Below are 12,125 nucleotides of genomic sequence, written 5' to 3'. Positions count from 1 at the left end.
TGCACCACCACACTTTTTCAGTGGCCCAGCCATTAAAGTCCTTGAACACCCCCCCATGCTGTCTCTATGGTTACATCACGTGGAAACAGTAGAATTGTGTGAAAGTATCCCTAATAAAAATTTTCAAAACTCCATATTGAAAAACTACTAGATAAAATTTGTACTGTAGATAAAAATATGCAGTTTCACTTAAGCTGTGAAATGTAACTGTGTGTGTTTGTGTGTGTGAGGAACACTGAGTTTTCCTAAAATTTTAAGCTGATGATTGTTATACTTTTGTCAGAGTGTTGTACAGTAATGTTAAATTTATTAAAGTAAACTGTGATCATTTTCTCAAATTTCATTTGTAAGTATTATAATTCAGTGAAAGCCTAGAAAAAAATAAACAGTATAATAGTCACCCTGTTTTCAGAGATTTGTTAGTGGAAATCTATTTACTTGTGAGTAATTGTTACCTTTCTAAATAAGTTATATTGAGCAGATTATGACTGGGTAACACAGTCTTAAATTTATATTTGTTGGAAAGAGAGGATAAACATAAAATTTTGAAAGTGGCTCACAAGATTATTTCTACTTGTTTCATCTTAACAAAAATGTATCTTATGACCAGCTATGTGATTTCATTTGTAATATTATGGTTTCCCTAGCCAGCATTGCAAGTGTAGGATGAAGATTCATGGTGTTTGAGCTTGATTTAATAGTGTATTTTTGACGGATTAACAGTCCACTTAAAATTTATTTAATATTTTAATTGTTGCATGCAACATTCCAGTAAACTGATTACACCAACACTGTATTGGAAATTTCCATATAGCAGGAGACATTTTCAGCCAGTCATAATGTCTCATCTCGAACATGGAATGTTATCAGCCAGTTAAGGTATAGTGACATTTTGTATTTCACATTGTTTTTAATGTTTCTCTGATCTTCTACGTGTATTTCAACAAAGTATACTTTTAAGTGAAGCTTGGGAATTTACTTTTTTCATATCTGAATGCACTGCAGGCAAAGGTTGTGTTCATTTGGAGGTTTATGATGTCCATTTATGAGTTAACATTTAGAGTATAAGTAACAAAGTCTAAAGTAGCACCACATTAGTATTAAATACCATAGCATCATCTTGAGTTGTACTCTGTTATTTACATCATTTATATTTTTTGCTGTTACTGAGGACAGATTACAGCTCTGCAAAGAAAAAATATACTGCTTCTTCAGATCTGTTTTCATTTAAGATGGTGTAGGCCATGGCATGCACGAGTGCTTTTGCCTTGAGGTCTTCCATAAGTAGAATTTAAGTGAAGCATTGAACAGTAAAGCTTAAAAACCTGAAAAAAGTCCTTACATTGTTTTCAGATGTTTTATCTTCTTTTCCAATTTGCTAGACTTACTTTCTAATTTTAGTGTGTAATAGTTTTATTTCTAATGATAGGGTTATCGTATAAAAAGCCTCAAAAGAGCTGTTAGAATCTTTTGAGGGTGGCTGGAAATATATCTAAAGCCTCAAACATGATTAGGAGGCAAGATTTTCTTCTGAAAGTTTAGCACTCCATCTAATCAATGATCAGCCTTTAAATTACTTGATTTTCATTTTATTTTCTGAGGGTTGTTTTTGTTTTTACTATATTTTCATTTGTATTCATTAAATACACTTTCAAACAGTAGCTGGAAAAATGGTGGATAACGTTTACAATATTGGTGTTTAATTTCAAATAAGCTATGGAAATGTGAATGAAAAAAGTTTTCTTTTTATGTTTTTAAGGTAAAAAATGATTATATGTTGGAAATAGCAGATCAGGTGGACCAAGAGGTGGCACTGAAATTGGGCTGTCTAGAAATCCGGTGAGTTCCTTCAATTTATTTTTGTTGCTTGCAGTATTTCTTAATTTATAAAAAAAAACTGATATGCAGAAAGCCTGTAACCTTTTGGTCATTAGAATGTATGGAGAACAGCAGCCAAGTTGCTCACTAGGGTGTTGAGATATCGCAATTTAACGTTTTTTTTTTTTGTTTAATGAACACAGGATTTTAATGATTTTCTTTTTGCTGTGTTCTGGATATATTTTATCTAATAAATTTAATTTTGACCTTACAAATTTACATAGGATTCTTGTTTAAAAAAATGTAAAAACGTGCCAAAAAACAAGAATCTTTAGCAGCCAAATGTAAACACAAATTCATACAACCCTTGTCTATCCAAATAGTTGTCCTCCCCAAAGAAAATCTATTAGATAGTCTAGACTAGTCTAGCTAACCTGACTTATGCTTAGCTGCCTATATGTCTGTCTTTATCTAACATTGATTTTAAAATGGATAACATAAGAGAAGATTATTTAGACAGATTTGATCATATAATTTCTTAATCCAAATACCTTTACCCCAAGTACATTAAAAAGTTACGTAACGTTATAATGTAATATAGCATTACATTCTGTTTCATTAAGATCAAACTGATAAGGCATAATGCAAGAAAAAAAAATATGTAACACAACGTCTTTCTTAAGGTTGCTGCTAGATAGTCGCCTTCCATTCATTTCCTGACTTACATATACGAACGACCAGGACAAGTTTCTGATTGTTCTGCAGTTGCTACTTTTACAACCTGTCAAGTCAAAGTATGGCTGACAGACAAAGCAGAATGAGTAAAATAAAAATATTTTGTTTTCATGCAGAAAAGACTTAGTGTGATGTACTTGCTAGACATATCTATTTGGATTGCTCAATTTATTAATTTGTCTTTTGTTGATTGGATTAGTCCCACTAGGTTAGTAGCATCTTTTCCGATAAAGCATGATATGGTATTTGTACTACTAAGGGAAATTTGGCCAGGCCATCAGGAAACATCCCCTACTGTTTTCTATAGGTGCTGTGATTTCTTTTACATCTACTTGAGCTACCACCAACTTAGGTAGGTGGCGCCTTAGTTTAACGTTTCATCCAAAGGATGATGCACTCAGGAATTCAGCACTACCCCCCCCCCCCCCATGGTGCACTGCAGTGTCAACAAACCATCTACCTGATAGGGGAATAGATCCCACATCATTCTGCACAAAAGGCTACCTGGTGTGAAACTGTCACTGTTAAACTTTAGATCTGATGTTGTCAGTTTTCATTCTTCCTCAACAATTGGGTTTGGATCCAATCTTCAGATCCAACTTGGCCATTACTAAAGCTTGTGGCCACCAAAACCTCTCAAGCTCCTCCCTTTTCCCCATCATACATAAACTCTTAACACTTCTCAGATCGCGTTTTCCACTTTAGCGTGCAGACACCGTCACCTTTGGTTCTTGAGCTAGATAGCATTTTTGTATTTCAAATAACTCTGATATTATATATTTTAATGTTATATTCATCATTCTGTATTCTTATACATTTTATCTACACTTTAGAGTGTACCATGTTTACCTTTGCTGGTAGTTCTGTCTTTTATACCTTTTTTTAGGGTAATCTTACCATTTGTGATGGCCCTTCTTTACCCCGGGCCAGTAATCAAGGAACCCCAGTCCTTACCACTGGGTGAGAAGCAGTCACTGAAAACACAGGAATGAATTTACACAGTATTTCAAATGCAGTTGTCTGCATCAAGCACAGTTTCCCTCAAGAGCAAACAGGGAACATGCTCCTCAGAGACTGGACTCTCTATCTCTCCAGATCCCAAAAAAGATTCACTTTGGAGCACTGTGTCCCAGTTCCAAGTATCTGACACACACACACTTGAATATCTGATTTTTCATACACACACACCTGGGAAAGGCTGACATAGATTCACCAACTGTGTCCCCTTTCTCCATATTACAAGGTAGATTGATGTCACCAGTCAAATAAAGTCCCTTACAAAGGGTAACTAATTATACTGTGTGAAATTAGTATCGATATAAATGGTAGAGTATGACCGAAGCAGTAAGGCTTATCAGAGTGGCCACATTGTCACCAAAATAAGCACAAGTACTCTCGATATTAAAAGTATTCTCTAAAAGACCAGCCACAATGAAAAGGCTTAAAATATTTAATAATGGATAATAAAATAGAGAAGAGGAGAATACTTAATATTTAGTTACAATAAACAACATTTTTTTCAGTGACAGGAAATATAAAAATAACACAGTTGGATAGAATCTCACAGATGCAGAAAAAGAAATAATACTAAATTAATCTCACTGTACTTTTCCTAACTGAACTAAAGAGAAACTGTTCCTAGTTAACTCACTTAGTATCACAAGGCAAGATGTACTGCTGAGATACTCACTTCCACTAGGCAAGATGAGAGACTACATACTGACTGAAATGTACAACTAACAGCTGAACAACTGAACTGTCATAACTGGCATAGATCTTTTATCTCAGGTTCCAAAGAAAAACAACAAACTGCTGCTGCCAGAGTTCCGTCCTTCAGCTGGTTATAGAATGACATCACTTCTAGTCACCTGACTCTGGCACAATACACATTCAGAACTCTGCTAAAATTATGTTGCAGCATTTTTTAACATAAGCAACTTTTACAAATGCATTTTTAATACAAGCATCTGTAAAAATCAATGTAACAGTCAAATGACATAAGATTATTTACAAAACTTCAGTCAGTCATGCTGGCATATGCCACACATGCACTGTCTTACTTCTCCTGGTACAGCTGGCAATACCTCACAACGTCACACCATTGCTGGTATTTCTTTTCTTAAAAAAAATAAATACATTTCTTGTCTTAATATTTTGGTTATTAACATTCAAAGTTTGTGAGAAAGTCCCCTTGGGGTTTAAAAAATGTTTGGAATGTGGACATAAAATTCCGCTTTCATACTCTCGTGCTCTATGCATGTATTGTTTAGGCCCTCAGCAATTAAATGTTAAATGTAAGATTTGCCTGGGATTTAATCCTAGGACCTTGGCTAATAGGAAGAATAAATTAATATTAAAAGGATTACTCCAGTCTTCCTTTTCCGAAGTGTCATCTGGGGCTCAAACCCTCAAGCACAAGGCAAAAGAATCTTCTAAGCCTTCTGGATCCTCTACACCATCCTCAGATCTTACCACTGAGGAAAAAGGTGAAGAAATCGGATCTGAAAGCTGCTTCTGTATTGGCGTCTGACAGTAAGTCGGCTTTGTCGGCTCCGACTTTATCAGATCCAAAGCCATTACCAAGAACTACATACTCCCCTTCCTTGGATCATTTATTTTCCCCGTGTACCTTCTCCCTTCCTAGAAGCATGTTGACACTCAAGATTCCCATCACTGCTTTCTACTCATTCTTCCAGGAGTCTCATTGAGGCAGATATGGACAGGATGATGAAGTCTCTGTCCTCAAAAATACAGATGGGAGTCACTCCAACTCCTACCTCATTGGGTCAGGAAGCCTTTGTAGGCACTACACCACCTTTTTCGGCTCCTTCAGCAGTTGTTTCAGTGCCCATGGATCAGAGTCTGCCAAGACCATCGACTTCGGATCTGAAGATCTTAGATGTGAAGTTGTTCAATCTCGTCATTCATTCTTGACTGATGCGTTCGCAGCCAATCCCTCGGCTCTGGTATGGCCACATGCAAAGCTCGAGGTCTTCCAGTAGCTCGAGGCCAAGCCCCTATCCCATGATGCACTGTGAATTACCTCAGATCTAGTTTGCCACAGCATCTGATCAGAGGTTCCAGTGAAAGCTCGGGCCAGTAACTTTAAAAATTTCGTATTTAGCAGTTTATTATGTAACTTTAGTAATTTTTTGACTTAGGATAGTTAGATAGCTCTTATAGCTTCCTTGCAGTTCCCCTTCCCGTGTGTTCTTAAATATTTACTCTTTATATATTTGGCCTCGTTGTTTTGGCCTAGTTATTTTTGGGTAGTGTGTGTGTGTGTGTGTGTGTGTGTGTGTGTGTGTGTGTGTGTGTGTGTGTGTGTGTGTGTGTGTGTGTGTGTGTGTGTGTGTTAGCCTATTCTAGTAGTTATAGTTCTACTTATATAGAGTTTTTTGGATACTTTATCTCAGGCTCGTCTGTGTGTGTTTAGTGCCTATTACCTTCACTAATATTTGATCTGCATGTATTAAAGTAGTATCATGGCGGATGATAAGGACAAACATCCCAAGTCCAGTTTTAAAAAAAATGTCGAACTGTAATAAAAAAATCTCTGTAACTGATGAGCATGTTACCTGTGTATATTGTTTAGGAGCTGTCCACTTACAAGAATCTTGTGCTGTCTGCCATTCCTTTTCATCCAGGGTTCTGTTAGAGAGGAAAAGGAAATGAATGGACAGGGGCTTGTTAAAACACCCCTTTCAGGAGGCATTGAGTGACCAGGATGTTGCAAGCAAATCTTCTAAGTCCTCCAAGTCATCTGTTGAATCTAAGGACTCCAAGCATTCAAAAAAATCAAAAAAAATCTGATGACTCTGCGACATTGGCTCCACAGGCTTTGGAACCTACTGTCTTTTCTTTTCGGAGGTGGCCCATAGCATTGGAGCCGGTATCCGAAGTGCCTCAGTCACCATTACTCCAGTTGGCACCATCAGTGCATTCATCTAGGTTGACTGTCAGACTTGGATATGGATTGATTGGTGCAGAAGCTTCTACAGGCACCAGGCCTTGCTAAATTGTTGTCAGCTCCGACCCAAGTGGCTTCAGAGCCAAAGACCACTACTCCTGCTTTATGTACTCCTCCTCCGAGCCATGCCGGCCCTTCGGAGCCAGAAGAATCAGACCTGTTGATCGTGGAACCTTTGTAGTCCAGACCTGTTCCAGTGTCCTCGGCACCGACCGAGGACTCTAGGAGCCGACACTCTCCAGTCGAATCCGGAGAGGATAGTTGGACCAACTTGTCGGTGCCTACTCTCCCTTTCGGGGCTTTGGCTTTGATGAACTCGGCTCCTACCTCTGGCATGGAGCCCACTGCCTCGGTGCGGGGGGTTTGCTAGTTCCCTCGGATCCATTGACTCCTTCCCATCAGAGCTGTGGTGCCTTCAATGCCATGAGGATAGCGTTGTCTCCCAAGACATCCTCGACTTCAGGCCTTACTTCTTCATCCTCAAAAGCGCCTGTCTGTGCTTCTGCTTCCATGATCCAGGCTAAGCGTAGAGACCCAGAGCCCCAGGTAGCCCCTGTTCTTCCGAGACCTCTCCAGAAGCCCCCACTGAGGAGGCTCCTAGGAAGAGATTGTGCAAGAGGAGACACTTGGACTCCCCACAGGAGTCTTTAACATCTGATACTGACTTGGATGAGTCAGAAGGGTCCCCATGGTCCCCCTCTGAGGATATCTCATTTGCTGAGATACTTGAGATCCTAAGGCAGAGGGGTGATTGGCACTCCAAAAACCCTACTGAGGATGATTCATTTCTGCTGAAGACTTTCGGGTCTCAACCCTCCACCTCTTGGGTATCTCCACCCTTCGATGAACTCATGCAGTTGGTTTCTCGAAGGGCGTGGGAGTCACCGGATTCTACGGAGCCTGTCCCAAGGAGGCCTAACAAATTTGTATCAGCCCCACTAGACAAAACGTTCTTAGCCAAAGGAGTTCCTGTTGATGCCATGGTGGTGGTGGCAGCCACCAAAAAGGAAATGTCTGAGACTTCCTCATCTATCCATCCTCCTAATAGAGAGTCTAGGATTATGGATAGATATGGGAAACGTATGTCCAGTTCAGCGACTTTTGCTGTCCGTTCACTGAATTACTTAACCCATTTTACTAGGTTGCAAAGAGATCTCCTTAAGGAGTTGGGAGATACTCTTCAGGGTACAGTAGCTGCAGGAGCCTCTGATAAAGTTGCTGCCCAGCTTTCTTCCCTACATTCTATTGTCAACTCGTCCAAGCATCTCATATCCTATGCAGCTGATGGAACGAGTATTGCAGCGGGTAAAGGAATTGCTCTTAGAAGACATTCCTGGATGCGCTTTTGTTCCTTCGTGGAGCCCTTCAGGTCATCCTTCGTGAACACTCCCTTTGATGGCTCATCCCTGTTTGGGCCTAAAGTGAAGGAAGCCTTGACCAGGTGTGAACAGGAGGGAAAGACTGTCTGCCGTCAAAGTCCGTTTTTCCACCCCTACCTGACCTTATCCCAAAGGTCAAAGGGGAGGGAAAATGTGGTTCCGGAAAGCCCAAGGAAACTTTCAGGACACACGTGGTGAACCCCCCCCCTCCAGGGGCAGAGGAGGGGCTAATAATGGAAGACGCCTTCCTCGCAGCAGAGGGGTCTGCAACACCAGGGTGCTCTGGGCAACCCTACCAGCACTCCTGAAGGAAGACCCGACTGACCTGCTCTGGAGGCAGTCGGGGGTCGCTTATCTTTGTACCCAGGCGCTTGGCTAAAAATAAAAAAAGATAGCTGGGTACAAAGTATCATTTCCAGAGGGTACTTCATACCATTTGCCACACCCCCTCCAACCATAAGGAGACTTCTGGATGTTTTACCCAGTTGCAGGGAACAGGCAACTATAGAGGTCCGAAAGTTGCTAGAAAAAAAAGTGTCATCCAGCCAGTCCCAGCAGACCAAACAGGATCCGGAACTTACTCAAGATTCTTTTTGGTTCCAAAGAAAACAGGGGACTGGAGACCCATTTTGGACCTCAGCAGACTCAGCCAATATGTAAAGAAAGAGAAATTCCGGATGGTCATGCTTCAGTCTGTACTTCCCTTCTTAGGGAAAGACAATTGGATCTGCTCGATAGATCTTAAGGATGCGTATTATCACATAAAGATGGCCAGGCCATCCAGAGATCACCTGCGTTTCCGGCTGGGAGCCAATCATTGTCAGTTTCGATCCCTGCCCTTTGGTCTCACTACAGCCTACAGAGTGTTCACCAAATGCGTGGCAGTGGTCATGGCTCACCTGAGGCATCCAGGTGTTTCCATACCTAGACGATTGGCTACTTACCTCCACCACCAGGCATCAACTTATTCAGGCAAGGGAGTACACTTTGTCACTCTGCAATCATCTAGGCATTACAGTCAACTCAGAAAAGTCTGCCTTGTCGCCATGGCAGCATATCGCTTTTATCAGGGCAGAGCTAGATACCTCAACCACCACTTGAAGGTGACCAATGGAAAGAGTCTTTCTTCTTTGTCAACACATTGGTATCGAAAGACAGCACCAGCTTCAGAAGTTCTGAAAGTATTGGGTATAATGGCAGCAACAGTCCTAGCCATACCAGTAGCAAGAATGCATATGTGGATCCTTCAATGGCTGTTGTTCACTCAATGGTCTATGGACCACACTATTGATTACAAGCTCTTGCAAGAAAGACTTCCAATGGTGGTTGATGTCTCTTCATGTCACCATAGGACGTCCATTTGTTCTACCCCCTCCCGTACCCATGGACCACACTATTGATTACAAGCTCTTGCAAGAAAGACTTCCAATGGTGGTTGATGTCTCTTCATGTCACCACCATTTGTTCTACCTATTTTCAGGGAAAGACTTCCCAAGGCACATGGACCAATCAGGAGTCACATTTACATATCAATATCCTGGAGATGAGAGCAGTACTTTTGGTGTTGCAGTACTTCCAGGACTCTCTTCCTCTAGGAACGATTGCGATTCAGACAGACAATATGTCAATAGTCTGGTATCTGAACAAACAAGGGGAAACCAGATCTTACCCCCTTTGCTGAGAAGCCCTCAGAGTTTGGCAGTGGGCTGTTTTCTCCCAGCGCTTTCTGTTGGCAATGCACATCCCGGGGAGATCCAGTGTGATAGCAGACAAACTAAGCAGGGCAATTTTGTTGTCACACGAGTGATCCCACAAGAAAGAGATTGCGGACAGGATTTTCCGCAAATGGGGCCAGCCTTGCTGCGACCTTTTTGCCAGTCACATCAACACAAAATGCAGAAGCTACTTTGCCCTGATTCCTCCTCCGGGTGAAGCCCCGAGGGACGCACTCATACACGATTGGCCCCTGGGTCCCCTCTATGCATTTCCACCAATACCATTGATACCCAAGGTTCTGCAGAAAGCAAAATCCCTGGGAAGGACCATCATTCCTATAGCCCATCATTGGCCTCATCAGATTTGATTTCCATTCCTTCAACCTCATCTCTTGGAGGATCCCTGGATTCTGGACCCAGTTCTTGACCACCTGACACACACCCATCGGGGGACCTTCATCCCTCTCTGCAGTCACTGAAGCTGACAGCTTGGCTGCTCCAGTTCCCATCATAGCCAGGCTTCATAACCTTTCCAGTGAGACAAAACAGATCCTTTTGTTTTCTCATAAGCCCTCCACTAGAAAATTATATCTTAGTAAGTGGAAGAGATTTTCCATATGGGCCTCTAAAAATAATATTGATCCTTACCAAGCCTCCATGACATCCATACTAGAATTCTTGACTATGATCTTTAACAAAGGAGCGGCAGTAGCAACAGTTCGGGTTCAGTTGGCTGCTATTTCTGATTTTCATCTTGGGGTTGACGGTTTAAATATCATGTCCCACAAGTTATCTAAAGCCTTTCTCAAGGGGAGATTTCATATGAGACCACCTGTAAAAGCTCCCTATTCTCCATGGAATCTAAATTTAATGCTTTCACATATAATTCTCTCACTATTTGAACCAGCATCATCTTGTGACTTTAATATTTATTGTGGAAAACCATTTTTCTGGTAGCTTTTACTTCTGCCCGCAGAGTGTCAGAGCTTCAGGCTTTATCTATCAGCCCTCCTTATTTGATTTTTCATGCTGACAGGATATCACTTAGGACAAATACTTATTTTTTGCCCAAAGTTTGTTCAGAAACCAATATTAACCAAGTTATTGAGTTATCAGTTTTCTTCCCTAATCATTCCAACAAGTTGGAGTATATGCTGCACCAACTTGATGTTCACAGACAGCTCAGATTTTATTTGGCTAGAACAAAAGATTTCAGGAAATCAGACCAGCTTTTTGTTTCATTCTCTAAATCCAGGAAAGGTAGACCAGTGACTAAAACAACTCTGTCTAAATGGTTGTCTAATTGTATCACTTTTGTCTATTCAGCTGCTAATATGCCTTTGCAACACAAGATTAAAGCTCACTCAACCAGAGCAGTTTCTACATCCTCTGCATTTTCAGCCAAACTTCCCCTTCAAAGAGATTTGATTAAAGAATTATCAAATTCCCTTTCAGGATCCATCACTGCTGAGCCTCGGGCATCTTGTTGCATTGCAGTTGGTTACCTGTTATCGATTTCTAAGTCATCCATGAGGCTTATCTCAAATGCGGCTGAAGGTACCTCAAGGGTGGCAGGTTCAGGCATGCCTGGATGTGCTTGCGTGATTTTTTATGTGGAGCCCTTCAAGTCCTCATTCTTCAATGCTCCCTTTGACGGGAGTTCTCTATTTGGCATGGAAATGAAGGACACATGCATTCTACATGCGAGAAGGATGGAAAGACCCCCTCTGCAGTGGGCATACATTTTTTGATCCCTCAAAGAACCTTCACAAGGAATCGTCGAGGTCGTCAAAAAATGTGATTCAGGAAGTCCTAGGGTCCTTTCCAAGATCCATGTGGAGATAGTTCTCCCATGGGCAGATGGGGGGAGGGGACTCCAATGGAAGGCTCCATCCTTGCAAAAGAGGAGGCCTGCAGAACCAAGAGTGTAGAGATTATTTTTCTGTTAGACCCTATCAGCGCTCCTGAAAGGAGGCCCGATTATCGCAGTCTGGAGGTATTCAGGGGTCGCTTATCTCTGCACCAGAGAGCCTGGCTAGAAATCACAAAAGTTACTTGAATGCAGAAGATTATATCCAAAGGTTATATAATTCCCTTTTCCCTTCCATCTCCACTTCTATACAGACTTCTCAAAGTACCACCCAGTCAGAGGAAGTCAGCAGCAGTAGAAATTCAAAAGCTGTTAAAAAAATCATCCAAGAAGTCCCATTAGACCAAATAAGATCCAGAACTTACTCAAGATTGTTTTTAGTACCAAATAAAACAGGGGACTTGAGACCAGTTTTGGATCTCAGTATCTTGAACAAGTCAGTTCAACACACAAAGTTTTGGATGGTCACAGTTCAGTCCATTCTGCCCTTTTTGATCAAGGATGATTGGATGTGCTCAGTAGACCTTCAGGATGTGTACTATCATATAAAAAATGAACAGTCAGTCCAGAAGATATCTACTCTTCCAGTTGGGAAACAGTCACTATCAGTTCAGGGGACTGCCCTTTGGCCTCACCAC

At 41.2% G+C, this 12,125-nt stretch overlaps 1 protein-coding gene across 10 annotated transcripts in view; it reads left to right on the top strand.

Annotated features, from left to right (window-relative positions):
* The window catches only part of PTK2 (protein tyrosine kinase 2), a 4,250,095-nt gene that overhangs the window by 1,784,945 nt on the left and 2,453,025 nt on the right, over nt 1-12,125 (top strand). For all 10 annotated transcript variants that reach the window (XM_044067250.1, XM_044067257.1, XM_044067247.1 and 7 more), the window contains one exon: nt 1,760-1,839. In XM_044067250.1, coding sequence (XP_043923185.1) covers nt 1,760-1,839 — 80 coding nt within the window. The remainder of the gene's footprint in view (nt 1-1,759; nt 1,840-12,125) is intronic.

Source organism: Protopterus annectens, chromosome 3.part1 (assembly GCF_019279795.1).
Source record: "Protopterus annectens isolate FY-2018-M chromosome 3.part1, PAN1.0, whole genome shotgun sequence".
NCBI lineage: Eukaryota > Metazoa > Chordata > Ceratodontiformes > Protopteridae > Protopterus > Protopterus annectens.
This window is presented reverse-complemented; position numbering and strand designations above follow the sequence as displayed.